General features: G+C 43.8%; 1 protein-coding gene across 4 annotated transcripts in view; it reads right to left on the reverse strand.

Annotated features, from left to right (window-relative positions):
- Positions 1 to 1,734: 1,734 nt before the first annotated feature.
- mpp3a (MAGUK p55 scaffold protein 3a) overlaps positions 1,735 to 14,656 on the reverse strand; it is a 55,088-nt gene continuing 42,166 nt past the window's right edge. For 2 of the 4 annotated variants that reach the window (XM_054741298.2, XM_054741299.2), the window contains exons 14-20: positions 13,040 to 13,111; positions 12,369 to 12,524; positions 12,203 to 12,283; positions 11,892 to 11,985; positions 11,702 to 11,810; positions 10,648 to 10,776; positions 1,735 to 4,719 (exon numbers count right to left, since the gene is read on the reverse strand). In XM_054741298.2, the coding sequence (XP_054597273.1) occupies positions 4,540 to 4,719; positions 10,648 to 10,776; positions 11,702 to 11,810; positions 11,892 to 11,985; positions 12,203 to 12,283; positions 12,369 to 12,524; positions 13,040 to 13,111 (821 nt within the window). In that variant the 3' untranslated portion in view covers positions 1,735 to 4,539. The remainder of the gene's footprint in view (positions 4,720 to 10,647; positions 10,777 to 11,701; positions 11,811 to 11,891; positions 11,986 to 12,202; positions 12,284 to 12,368; positions 12,525 to 13,039; positions 13,112 to 14,656) is intronic. The other 2 variants (XM_054741301.2, XM_054741300.2) reach the window with 1 other exon arrangement.

Consider the following 14,656-nt stretch of genomic DNA (forward strand, 5'->3'; position numbering starts at 1 on the left):
GTTGTTTCAACTTGTGTCAGACTGATGAGCTCAGGGATGAAATGACTGCAGGTGTTTCACCTTGTTTTGGGCTCTTCATGCATTTTCTAAACAACATTTTTATATTCAGTTGTGAGTAACTCTTGTAAAGTTCTCAGACATTTAGGAGATGTTGTGCTTTGTGCTCACAACACTAGATGTCACTAAAGTGATAAAAATGAGCCTGTCACAATGATGCTTAAAAATGTTTCAACTATTAGCCATGTTGGGTTTTTGACTTTAAATGGAAGTCCCCAAAAAATAATGTCATTTAGTAGAAAATAAATACTTATAAATTAATTTTGGACATATATGTTAATTTAAGCCTTTTTTGTTTTGTAGTCTAAGGAGCTTTGAAAGAAAAGCATCTGGACTTCTTTGAGTTGCTTGAAAACGTTTCACCTCTCATCCGAGAGGCTTCTTCAGTTCTAAGGTCAAATGGTGGAGAGTCCTAGCCTAAGCCCTTTTCAGATAGACACTCTGGAACATTTGCGGACAATTCAATCCGGTTTTTAACCGGAACTGTGTTTTCAGACACACCACTTTTGTACCGGAACTTGTCCTTTCGGCTGCGTTCACACAGCAGGGAAAAGTTCCAGATGTCTGACGGCGACGGGGGGTGGTGGGGGGAGAGAGAATCGGACTCATGTTAAGAAGAAGAAGAAGAAGAAGAAGATATCATTTATATAGCGCCTCTCAAGTTAAAAATCACGAGGCGCTTAAGCATAATTCTGCGCACACGAAGACGCATAAGAGACCTGGATGATGAAGCTCAATGGTTAAAGGAATCACTGAAGCAGTGTGAAGCGCTCTGTCGCGCGTCTAGGCGGTACCGTAGGAGGCGAGCTGCCATGGTTCGCCGCATGCCACAGCAGTGGGCTATCGGGGTGCGCACAGCGTCCCCTGGTCCCCTCCTCCTCCCCCTTGTCCGGAACTCTACCTCACCTGTCTGAAGCAGCCACCCTGTCCGTAACATGTCCGGACCTGTTACTAGGGGCTTCGTCCGGATAAATTCCAGAACACGTTATCCGGATGTTTGTATTCAGACACAAAGGTCTAACGGACAGAGTCCGGAACATTTCCGTTTTTCATGGCCTGTCTGAAGGGGGCTCAAGTGAACTAGACCAAATTCTTGCTTTGCTTTTATTTAGTCTGGCTTGCCAGGCTAGGAGAGTCCCAGATTCAAACCCAGTGGGAGTTCCCCCCCCCGAAGAGGGAACAAAAGACCCCCTGAAGATCCCCTGAACACCCACCCTCACACCTTGGCTCAAGTGTTTATGTAGAAGATCATCAGGGGGTCTTTTGTTCCCTCTTCGGGGGGAAACTCCCACTGGGTTTGAATATGGGACTCCCCACCATTTGACCTTAGAACTGAAGAAGCCTCTCGGATGAGAGGTGAAACGTCTTCAAGCAACTCAAAGAAGTCCAGACGCTTTTCTTTCAAAGCTCCTTAGACTACAATGACCTGGATGACTGAGAACCTTCACGGACATTTTTTTGTTTTGCTGTATTTCTAAAACATTTTTGGGCTCTCTGAAGTGCATCTGAATTCCTTTTCTAAACCTTCGACTTGCTCTCAGCTTATCTTTGTGACAATAATCTCTGACCTGGAAACATGGCTGACAGACTAGAGATGAGGCGTGCAGAGGCCCCAGGGGACTGTGAAGCATCCACATGCAGTAGATCTAACAGAATAAGGTAAAAAGGGCTTCACACTTTCTGAATCAACTTGCTTTATTATGGCACTTTGTACATGTCAGGTTACAAAGTCGACATCCTGGGCTTCGCTGGCAAACCGTATCAACCCACCAGAATGAACATTTCATGTGTCGTTATGTGTTAACAGAAAGGATCCAGGAACTGATGTTCACATTCAAAAAAATGACATCAGACGTGTCTCTACTTCCTGATGTGGTGTCAGAGTCTTCAAGTTTAATTATAATACTCATGCTAAAAAAAATGAAACAGCTCATGGTTGCTACAGTCATTCCTCTAGAATCTAGGAGAAGATGGGAACAAAGTCCACTGGCCTTTTTCTGCATAAAAATCTTTAGACATTTCTACTTCAGCCAAAAATACAGATATGTGCAAGATGCTGTACAAAATCCATTCTTGTATGCAAAAGGACCAACGTCGGGTAACACACACTGTGACTTCCATTCACACAAAACATACATGTGCACGGTATTTTACACTCAAGACTGATGAAGAGTCCCAAAAGGTAAACAGTTTGCATTGAAGTGCCACGACATCTTTCATTGGCACACGAGAAGTGGCATTTACAGTATTTACATCTGAAATTAGGCAATTAGTCATCATGCATTTCCTTAAAAGTGTTTTGTTGAAAACAAAAGGATCACATTCCTTAAAGAAATCATGAGTGAACAGTTAAAGTGTTCTGTGATTTTCACGTAACGTTCCCCACTCTGCTGCTGATTGTACAGGATGCAAAGAAAGTGGGAACAAACAGGAAGCACTCGGCAACGGCTGAGGTGAGAAAAGCTGTAAAGGTAAGAAAAACCATGCTACTGAAAAGATACTCCAACAGGAGTCAGAGAGGGTTGGGGTTCCAGAGCCCAGCACAGGAACATTTTGCTGGATGACTGCAGCAAAGTGAGGAGTAGAACATCATGGTGACAGGTTTCCTTACATCTAAAAGGAGTTACCACACGTCAGGAAGAAAAATTCCCTTCAGGCTCAGATGCATACAATCCTACACACACAGAGAATTAACTGTTGTTTATAAGGTTAATTAAAGGCGTGTTTCACTGAAAAACCATTTTTGTGATTATTTCTGATCATAATCAGTCACTCTGGTTTTTTTCTTACAGGCTGAACATGAAAATAGTCTCCTACATCTCATGCATTAGCTTCTGATTGGAAATGCCTGACAGACCTATGGACTCACCCGTCTTGACTCACAAGGGGGAAGGCTGTTGTTGGTTTAGCGTCCAGGAAACAGGAGACAACACCTTGACTAGCAGAAGCTAACAGTTAGCATTTGCAACTCCACCACAAAGCAGAACTCCTGCAGCTTTGTGTTATTTGTAGAGATAAAACATCCATGTTGCAGAGCAGAGTCGGTGGTAGAGTCCCATTGCTATTATTCAATTCGAGGGGGGATTTTCAAACTTCAGGAAATAAGACTCCAAATCCTGTTGTCTGCTGTCACTTTCTGCAGGTGCAGACTTGTCGGTGCTGAAACAAGCAGTTCTGGGCTTTTGTTGCCCTGAGTATGGCTTGCAAGGCATTCATCCCTAGCAAAGACCACTGCAAACAAGTTACTCACACCAATAATGAACATGTATAGAATAATCATATTTTTTGTTCTTCTATTGCCCTATAATGAGGTGTCTTATATGTGGGTAAGGAGTTTGAATTATTCCCTTTTGTGTTTAGATTTGCTCAGAAATCTGTTATATTTTCGGAAAATACCGAATAACTTAAATTTTGTCCATAAAGCAACCAACTTCATCTGCACAACCAACAACCTCAGGAGCATTTGTAATAATTGTAGAAACTGTACTTTTCCTGTGATTATCTTCATATTGTCAACACCTCTGAATCAACACAAACATACTGGTTTCTTATGAGAGCATGCACAGAACCTGAGGAGGATGGTGAAGTTGAACAAAGATAACTGCACCATGTCAGCTTTAAGTGATGCTAAAAACACATTCTCGCACAAACACACCTTCTGTGTTGTCCTGCGTCTGAGCCCTGGTGTTTTCTTGGTAATGAAAAGGAAAAACGATGATGCTACAAGTCAGACTTCATTGTATAAACTAGAAAAAAAGGTTTTGTCTTGGGGAAGTTGTTTTGATGTTGTGTACATTTTATTTTAACACTGACTGGTCTTAAAATGTCCAAAAGGCACTCATTATAATGTAAAATAAAGTAATGTAAGGTACCAAACTTAAGCCGAAGAAGTAGGGACATTTGCTTTTAATTGATTATTTCTTTGTTGAAACATCTCGGTAGTGTTTCATAATCTTTGAGACAGAACTTGGAAGCACTGTGCATGTGTGGGTTGTGCCCTGGAAAGATCGGCCAGATACCTGTTTTACATCGTCCTGTAGACATTCACGGCAACAGGACAATGTTGCAGTAGATCCTGACACTGTGAGGGGCGTACCCACATATTTAGCTTTGTTGCTTTTTCACAGATGCACCATCCCTTCATGTCCTACCTTGCTGTAAAGGCGACTAATCAGGCCTTCCAAAGAAACAATTCTCCAAACACACATGACCCTCCTTTCTGTGCTAAATGCAATGAGCAGATACTTTACTGAAGCATCTGAAACATTCTAAAACCTTCTCCGACATTTTACGATATGTGGTGTTTTAAGGAGAGTTTTCCAGAGTAAACTACTGATCATTTGAATTTGAAGCATAAACCTGCTGAAAAACTGAGGTAATCCTTTGACTTTCTCTGCCTTTAGCGCTCCTGTCAGGAGTTCAGCAGACTCACAAGGAGAAGACCAGTTCAAGGATCAGATGAGCCCCTCTGGAAGGTTGGTTTTAGGTCCTCACCCAGCTCAGGGGAACCCAGAAGGACTCTCGCTCCAGCCTTTCTAAAACACCTCGCAGTTCTGCACAGGCGCTTGCAGAGTCCTCTTTAATCAGGACACGGTCCACCAGGTGCCCGTACTGCTGGTCGATCTGAATGGCAGACTGACGCATTTCCTGGAGGTCTTCATCCTGATGAGTATAGGGGATATATCATGACTTTGTTTCTTAAGTTACAATAGTTCTGTGGTCTATAAAAAGCATTTTTTCAAACAATCCCTCTCATAACAAGCAGTTTCAGCTGTTTTATACTTGACATTTTCAGTGCCTTCCAGAATGAGCCGTTTCAGGGCTCTGTCACTTTAAGAAAAAAAGCTTTTGCTGGCCACACCTACCCATCCTCTCCTCGGGTCGCTCTAAGCTGAGAGGCTCTAACCTCCTAACACTTGGATTTGTATTTGGTTTGATTTAAAGGAAAAACACTTCTAGTCATTACAGATTAGTCGACTCTCATAAACGTGAACAAAACAAATTGACAAATAAATAAATAATGAAAATTTTGAGTAACTTTAAAAAAAAGAAAGAAAAAGTGAACTTTTAAAACCCAAAGTCAACATCGAGTGTCTTTAAAAAATAAAACATGTCTAAATTGAAGAGAATGAAATTTTACAGTGCAAGAAGTCAATGCCCACATATGTGGACACAGGGCCTAAGGAGACTAAAGCCTGTTTCACACCCAAATGTGTTTTGGAGGCGGTCCGGTTTCCAGACTGTAGTTTGTGTGCTGAATGTCTCCAGATATCTGCTCCAACAACAGCACCAAATGATGAAACATCTGACATGTTTGAAGATATTGGCCTACCTGTAAAAGTAACATGAACCATCATACGCTGTGACCTGATATTGCTGTTATTAATATTAAAACAACAACCATCAACAATAACGTGACATGGATCTTATTTTAAAATTAACTGGATGCACCACGCTGTTCCACTTCTCACGTCCTTTCTGGCTCATATATGTTTTTTTTTTACTTCATGACAATCTGCATTTGGTAGAAACATGCAGAAATGTTTCAGATCTCCGCACCCAGATCTGTGCGGCACCGTAGCTGGTGTAAATGCTTTGATAGGGCTAAAAGATGTTTGATCATTGTCGAAGCCGCACGAAAACCAAACCGCCTCTGTTCTGCATTCGGTGTACATTTGTGACATCTCAAACAGAGACTGTGTGAGTCTGACTAAAACAGTAGTTAAGGTTTTGAACCAATCTAAAACCATTCCTGCAGCATAAGGATGAGTGTAGAACATCTGGACTCAACACCTGCGCAGGAGTCATTACCAACACAGCACTATGCTCTAATGATCATAAAGGTAGGAAACCCAGCAGCATTTTCTTAGTTGATGCATTTAGAATTGAGGAGAAATGTGAATATTATTCATCGCCAAATTAAATGTCCAATCCTGGTTTTTCAAGTAGACGGATGAGAGTGTTTGTAGTTTGGAATACCAGTTCTCAGGAAGGTCCAGCAGGTCTGACTTTGTTCCTGATATCTAGAAAGACTAATCTGAGTTTTTACTTAGCTGTCAGTCTGCATGTGTCCATCACAGGCAGAAACACAAGGTGGTGTTTAAAGTTGTTTCAGAACGTCTTCTATGACAGAACTTTACCAGATGGGACTTGGTGAAGTCACTTCTGTCACTCCCTTCTGCTTGACTTCAGTTTACACACATTTAGTTTCAACATCTTTAATGTTTCTTGTTTCTTGGTGTGTTACCTGCTGCATGTTCCTTGTAAAGGTCATGTGAAACAGCAGATTCATCAGTAGCTGGGGTAAAAGGACAATCCAGACTCTTTTTACGTGTCGTTCCACAGATGTGGAATGACCGACCAAGCACTGCCAAAACAGGGGCATCCTTGTCGATTTTCAAGAAATTCTTGAAGACCAAGGGTCTCATTTATCAAACACTGCGTAGAATCCTTACTAAAACCGTACTTAAGCTCAGCAAAAAGAATGTACTTAGCCAAGTAGGTTTGTGATCTATCAAACATGGAGTACGCACAGCTGCACACAGTCTCCGCTTCATAAATCGGAGACTAACGAGAATGTTTCTCAGCTGCATTTTTGTCACATCCCGCCCTCACCACGCCCACTTTCTGCCATAAATAGTCAATGCAAAGTGCCTTGTGGATCTCATGCATATACATAACCCGGCTGTTGCAGTGCTCCGCCAATGACATGGCGACTGTAGATCAAGGCAGATCAAGGAAGTGCAATTTCACAAGCAGAAGTTGAGGTACCTGTGGGTGAAGTGGAGAAATGAAAGGAAGTGCTTTAGCAAAACAAATAAGAGAAAATCCACGGAGTGGCACAGCGTTGCTGAAGCCGTCAATGTTAGGAATTCTTCAGAGAGATCTGTGACGGATATAAAAATAATAAACCAATCAGGATTGGATCCCCAGACTCCCAGATTAAAGTCACGCGCGCCAACCAGTCAGCCAAACGGAGGTCTCCCTTGTCCAAGTAGCCAGGGCGCATGATCGATCAGGTCACAGTGACAGGACTAGGGGCGGCGTTAGGCCCGGCTACTTGGGCTGAAGCCCCGGATGTTTCATGGAAAGCCCCGGATCTAAATCGCGGAAGTAACATGCAGTACCAAAGTCCAACAGAGAGGGAGCAGCTGGCAGTAGTTTGTACACAGCCTGCCTGAGCCTCCACCACTGAAGAAGAAGCCCTTCAGCAGCCGGCTTCTTCTATAGAGCTCCGGACCCCACGTGACTCTCAGTTAGTGGACGCCATTTTGGCATGCAAAAAAGGTAAACAAACACGGATGTAACCATGAACATGAACAGGATCCGCTTGGATTTTACTTCGTCGGAGTTTACTTCACACTTTAAAACAGAATAAATCGTTTTATATAGTCAGAAATTAAATAGACTAAACATCTCCGACCCTTACCGTGCCCCTGGGATACTTTTTAAAAACGCCAGAAGCTGTCGTAGCGGACTTCTTACCGGCACAACACCGGACCTGACCGGGGAAACCCCTTGGGATTCCCCCAGCCGGAGGAGCTGGGGAGAAGGTCTGGGACTCTCGACTCTACTGCCCGCTCCGACGCCAGAAGCTGTCGGAGCGGGCTTCTTACCGGCACAACACCGGACCTGACCGGGGAACCCCTTGGGATTCCCCCAGCCGGAGGAGCTGGGGAGAAGGTCTGGGACTCTCGACTCTACTGCCCGCTCCGACGCCAGAAGCTGTCGGAGCGGGCTTCTTACCGGCACAACACCGGACCTGACCGGGGAACCCCTTGGGATTTACCCGGAGGAGCTGGCTCCGGCGGCTGGGGAGAGGGAAGTCACGCTACTGCCCCCGCAACCCGACTCCGGATACGTGGATGAAAATGGATGGATGGACGCACAAATAACAGATTTACACGTAAGTAGTCTCGGTGAGACAGATAATAGCAATCCAAAGTGCTTTTTATGTGTGATCTGATCAACCATTGCTTAAAAATTAAATACAGCTTAGCCGGTTATTTGCTGTCATCATAAAACACGGAAACGGCAGCAAGCAGTACTCACGAGGCAACGTTTTACGTGATGTTTACTTGTTGCTATGAGTAATAAGACAGAAAAAGCCACGCCAAAATAAGTTTAGGAAGCCCACTAAGAATCATAATAAAAGCATTTAAAATAAACACCATACACAGTTGAGGAAACGTTGGTTTAAGTACCTGATATGAAGCGGTCGCTGCATAAGCGAAAACCTTTACTCTCGGGATCCCACAGTTTCATTTTAGCCCGGTCACTAGCGCGTTTTATTACAATGATCCAACGTTTGCGGCGCTCCGGATCTTGGGGAATCCTGTAGATGGCTCATTCCTTATGTCTTCCATGTCTGTTCTGCATCCTGGGGCACAACAGGAATCTACCATATTTCCCGTTTGATTGAGTTTTCTGACAATAACAAATAGTCCAGCTGCCAGCTTCTGCATGCCAATATGGCGCCGTTTCGATTTGAACTGTTGCATGCCGGGAGAAGTGACGTCAACTCCCGGAGCTCTATAGTCTCTGCCTGAAACGCATGAGTGAAGATGGACATAAGGACGTTTTTTAGACAAAGAGTACAACGACAGAACCCCAGCTTTGATGAGACTGGTGTTGACTCAGGTTTGTGAGTCTTATTTGAAAATATTTGTTGTGCTGCTGGTTTGCCTAAAGTTAACTTACTATCAGGTAAAGTTGATGGAGAAAGAATGGGAATATTTACTATCATCTCACACTAAACACTAACAGGAACAATACTCTGCCCTGAAAATGCTTAAGGTGTAGCTTCAGATTAAAAATTATGTGGTACAAGACGAATATATATGTTGACTAGTGCGTGTCATGTGTGTGTGTGTGTGTGTGCACGCATGCGTGTGTGCGCGCGTGTGTGTGTGTTAAGCCCCGGATCTTCTTCAGTCCTAAATCTGCCCCTGGACAGGACACACACCTTTACAGACGCATGACTTTCTGTCTCAATCTGTCCTCCTGATGATATTCTGCATTCCGTATTCTGCGCTTCAGGCTGTGTGTGCGCACGTGTGTGTGTGTGTGTGAGTGTTCGTGCATGTATGTGTACGCGTGCGTGTGGGGGGTCTTGTTCTGTGTGAAAGCGACGCAGTACAAGTGATAATGCTGCAGGATTTCATAATTTTATCTTCTCAGCAGCAGCACTGCAGGTGCTCTCCATGTCCAACATGTGCGTAAGCCAGGTGTCAGGTGTGCTGGTGAGTGAAGCGGAGGTGAGGATCTACACGCGGGTGAAGAAGGTAGGCAGGCAGACACGAACGATTAAAGGCTTTAATTATAAACACGCTGACACTGAAACAATGAACCGACAAAAGACACGGAACTGAGAGGGTTTAAATACATGAGGGCTGGGAAATTGGGAGACTGGAAAACGAGAGGCAGGTGGGAGCCATTAGCAGAGACACATGGCTGAACAGAATGGGAAGACAGGACAGGGTGTGACACCAGGTCCTTAGTCAACTTAAAGTTGTGCACATTTTCCCACTAAGTTTTCTTTCATAAACCCCAAAGTTTGCGTGGAAAGTTGCTTACGCAGTTTTCCGACCTCGTTTTGCGCGTAAGCAAGCTTGATAAATGAGGCCCCTGTTCTTCAGAGAGCATCTTCTAAACTGGCACCCTCCCTTCACCCCTCCCCCACTGTACTGCTCACTCCATGTTCACTTCTCTGATTGATTACGCTGCCTCACTGCCACCTAGGAATGACTGAATAGTGTTTGTTGTTAGCCTCAAGGGCGACCTGCTGGCTTGATTATTACCTGTAAGTAGCTTTAGCATCTGATAAATACATAAACATAAAAGATTTCCACCAAAATAAAAAGTTTGGTTGCATTTTCTCTGAGCACATGACTGAGGTCTTTCTCCCACATACTGCTACCAGTTAAGCACCTTTACCATATGTTTACAGCTTTATGGAAAACCCCAACCACTATATAAATTGCCTGTAAATAAATTTCTTACTCATATTTAAATGTTTTTGTGGTTATTTCCTAGCCTGGCAAGCCAGACTAAATAAATGTATTATTTAGTCTGGCCGCGCTCCATTGACGGCTCTCGGTTGTGGGGCGGGTTCTACCGTTGTCTTTCAAATGATCTCTGCATTCCACTGGACAATGAATGTGACATACTCTTGTTTCACTCTGTTGCATCATCCCACCCACCAGGCATATAGAGTGCCCTGATTGGCCCACAAAGCGGATAAAGCTCTGTGATTTGTTCACTAAGCAGATAGAGCACTATGATTATGGACCAATCACAGCTCTTTATGTGTTTGAAACCCCTCTAGAGAGCTGTGATTGGCTAGCCAGAGTCCTGGTAGGAGCTGCTGAGGTTCCAATGGAGCGTGCCTGGACCAAACTTTGCAAAGCAAGAATTTGGTCTAGTTCACTAGGCTAGTTATTTCCATGTCTCAAAATCCTAGAGCATAAAACCTGCATTCCTTAAAAGTGATGTCCTTCCTTCCATCTACTGCGCCAGTGACTTTTCTGTACGGAGATCCAGTTTTGTCTGATTTGCATCTTAACCATTTTGATCGCACGCAGGACTCACTGTAACACGACCGTGCTCTCCGCCTCCCGGTGAGGTGGTGGCGCTGCGACGGCGTCTGCTCTCAGGAATGCGAGGTCTGACGAATACGACATACGGCTTGAACTCTGCTGTCCGTAGCCTCTTCAGTGCCTGGAGGGAAGAAAGTTGTCTAAGCCGGGCGTACACTGTGCGACTTTTTCACTTTTTGAGCCGATTTTCCAGTCGTGCGAGAATCCACGACATCGGGGCGAGTTTTGCGCCGAGCGGTCGTGTAGTGTACAGGGGGTTACGAGAGGCGATTAACACCACGTGACCAGCTGCCGATCAGCAGTCGTGAGGTGGCACAGACTTCTGGCGTGTTTAAAATTTCGCTCGTCCCTCGTGAGGGTATCGCACTGTTGAAGCGGCGCTGCGAGCAGCTGCGACCCAAAATGTACCAGAACCGCTCACGGCGCATGCGCAATCCTGCATCAACACCGCTCGCTCGCTATTTCCCTAATAACACACGCTGTTCGTTTTTGTTTCTACACGTTTTTTTACTCACAAAGATTGTCAAGAAAGCGTGTTTGTCGTGTTCATGTCAAATTAAACTGATCACAAAACACAGATTTACTTTCTTTATTTCGTTTTCCTCATCCAACCCCCATAAATCCCTGTGTGTCCTCCTGTAGCACTCCCGAAGGACAACAGGCAAAACAAGACAAAAAAGTCCCACGTGTTGAGTAAAAACTGCTATTTTTAGCATATTTTTAGGGCCGACGTGTTGCTACCAGATGTACAGTGTGAGCAGTCAGGTCGCATGCGAGAACTGGGTCGTGCAGTGTGAGCACATGACTCGTGAGATCTGCCCTGCGAGGAAGTCGTACAGTTTGAGCTGAAGCTGAACGCTGCGAGTGAAAAAGTCGCACAGTGTACGCCCGGCTTAAATCGAGGTCACCAGAGACGTGTCAGATCACGTTTGCTGTGACTCGCCCTCACCTGCTTGGTTTTAAACCACAACAGTCGGCATCAAGACATATAATAGATTGATCTGAAATCTATTCTAAGCATTCAGACAACAAAACATCACACTCACCTCGGGCTGCACATCCACTATGCACATCTTGTTTTTAGCTTGCACGGAGCGGACAGCCTCTATACTGGTGCCGTACTGGTTCTCCTTGTATTCCCCGTGCTCTATGAACCTGTGGGGAGGCAACACGTTAAACCTCAACAAGAATTCCTTCCAGTTTGAGTGAAGAACGGTTAAAGAAGAAGAAACCTACTTGTTGTTTAGAACATCTGCATCAAATTGCTGTTTAGTGACAAAGTGGTATTCCACACCGTCCTTCTCGTGAGGTTTCTTGGGCCTGGTGGTGTCTGTTGGGACAGGAACTCTTTATGTGATGTGTTTATTTATCAGATTCAGCATAGGGTGGGCGTCGTTTTGCTTGTGTTAGCTTAATAAACAATATCACAATTATTTTAGTAAATTAAAACAGATTTTTGTGAAGAAGCCTTTGATTAAACATGTTTATTATTGGCGTTTTTCCGACTGAAATGGGCCTGGTGCTGTGTGATTCAGAGGCCGACTTACGTGGAACAGCAACTGCATAACGATGTGGGTTATCAGCGATCACTCGTTGTTTCAGCTCATTGATTCGTGCTCCAAGTGATCCTTTTCCAAGAACGTGTCACATTATTGATTAGCCATCCCAAATACCACAGGAGATTGTTGTGTCTTCAGAATGCATGAAACTCACCAATCAGAACCACCAGACGTGGTCGCTCGTTGCTCCTCTGCTGGTAGCGGGCCACCTCCTCGTACGTCAGAAACTCCTGATCTCCGGGTTCAAATCCCTCTCCTGATGATCCCTGCCGATCCTTACGACTCAGCCGGAAGCTCCTCCGTAAACCGGCTACAGCGAGGCCACGGGAGGAAAGAGGAGAAGAACAGAATGGACTGTTGAAATATGCAGTTTACGTATCATAAATACAATGTTAAAGTCTGCTGTCATGCATTATGAAATCAAGTATAAAGGGTGCACATGGATCAAAATTGCAAGTTCTTATTTTTAGTGATAGTCGATGTGTTATTAAAACTCCAGTTTCATGCATTTCATCATTTTCATTATCGCATGCAGCTGATAAGACGCATTAAAGAAATTTAGTTTTCTGCTTCTAGAAAAAAAACCACTTTCAGCGTTTGACATGAAATCTCAGCGGTAGATGAGAAATATTTCTGTCATCATGTGTAAGGCATGCTTCTTTGGTCAAGGCTAAGTGCTGAGGCAGGACACTCAGGACAGCCTGGCCCTGGGAGACACTGTGCTAAATGTCAGGGACTAGATTCAGGGTCTCCCAGGGTCAGAAAGGTCCGGATCCGCCCCCTCCTCAGTGGTATGTACCTGCAGGAATGAGCCGGGCACTTTACCTGAATAAAATTCCCAGGAAAACACCTGGCCACAGGAGGGCGCCACTGCTTTACACTTCGGAGAGACTATATCTGGCGTTAGAGCATCACACAACTCAGCCTCACACCTCCACACAAGGGTGAACAAGCAACAAACGTGCCTGGTTGAGTGTGCAATGCGTCCAACGCAGCAGGGCCCTCAAAAGGGGGGGGGGGGGGGGGCGCAGGTGAAGGAGAGTTTGCTTTGAGGGGGGGTAGCGCACTGACAACAGCGGGGGCAGTTAGAAGCAGGGCAGATAGGAGGGGAGGCTTAGGAGGATCCAAACACAGAGGTAGAGGTGGAGGATGGAGGGATGGAGGGATTTCAGCCTCAAGCAGGTTGACAGGAAACACAAAACTGCCTAATAAAGTTTTTATTGTCACAGAGAACAGACGCTGGTGAGCGTTCAGCTGTGTTTAGATCACTCCTGGTGTTCAGCACCATTAGAGCAGCAGGGCGGGTGGGGGAGTAAGTGATGTTCAGGTGGGACTGAAAAAGGATGATGCGGGGAGATGACAGGGAGGTGTGGAGGGGCACTGATAAATCCCCTCAACAACGATTAGGATGACATTTTGAAACCACGCCCTTTCGACTATCCTCCTTGTTCATTTTACATAGTTAAACTTAAAATTCATCGACAAGCTTGCACCTTCAAGGGAAGGAAGTGGTTTAAACAGAACGATCAAAACGATTCTGTGCTCTCTCCTGTCTGTCTGATAATTGTGAGTCCCTGGTTTCTGCACCCTAACAACAGGAGGTGCATCGTTAAACCCCAGACATCAGCAGTTTAGGTGAAATATCGATAATGAGATTATTAAACGAAAAGTAATACTTTTTCCCAACTGTTTTTAAATCTTTGTAGCAAAAAAGCTAATTGTGCCAGCAGATTTATAACTAGGGTTGCCTTTTGCATAAGCTGTAAATTAGTTTGAAATTGCTAAGATTTATAAGGAATAGAAGTTTTTGTCTTTGTGTTTAAAATATCTGAGTGTATATTTTGTTTTCTTCACACTCCATACTCAACCTATTACCAGACTGCCCGATATTATTTGGATCTGACCATAAAATTACAAATGTCGTAATATGTAGTATTAAATTATTACAATAACATATAGTATTATATTATTAGAATAACACATAGTAATATATTATTATAACAATGTATATTATATTATAACAATAACAAATTGTATCATAATATTAGAATAACACATTGTACTATATTATTACAATAACAAATATTATTATATTTTCTGAATAACATTTTGTATTATCTTGTTAGAATAACACATATTAAAACAATATTTGAGTAACTTACATGCAAGTTTGTAACTGCATTACAATACATATGTTATATTTAATGCAGTTTTAAGTTTCTGTCAGGTCTTTACTCTCCACAGCGTAAAGAATACAAACTAATTTATCATCAAAATGTGATTTAATGAGGAATAGAGACCTATGAACTGTGGTACGTTTCGATTTTACAATGTAGACAAAACAGAAAAATCTCTGATTGAATGAATCTTCATGGACTAAAATGAGATATTAGTGTTACAGGTGAAACACCCCCCACCCCCACCTCCTTTTTTTTGGAGTAC

This window comes from Nothobranchius furzeri, chromosome 5 (assembly GCF_043380555.1).
Source record: "Nothobranchius furzeri strain GRZ-AD chromosome 5, NfurGRZ-RIMD1, whole genome shotgun sequence".
Taxonomy (NCBI): Eukaryota; Metazoa; Chordata; class Actinopteri; order Cyprinodontiformes; family Nothobranchiidae; genus Nothobranchius; species Nothobranchius furzeri.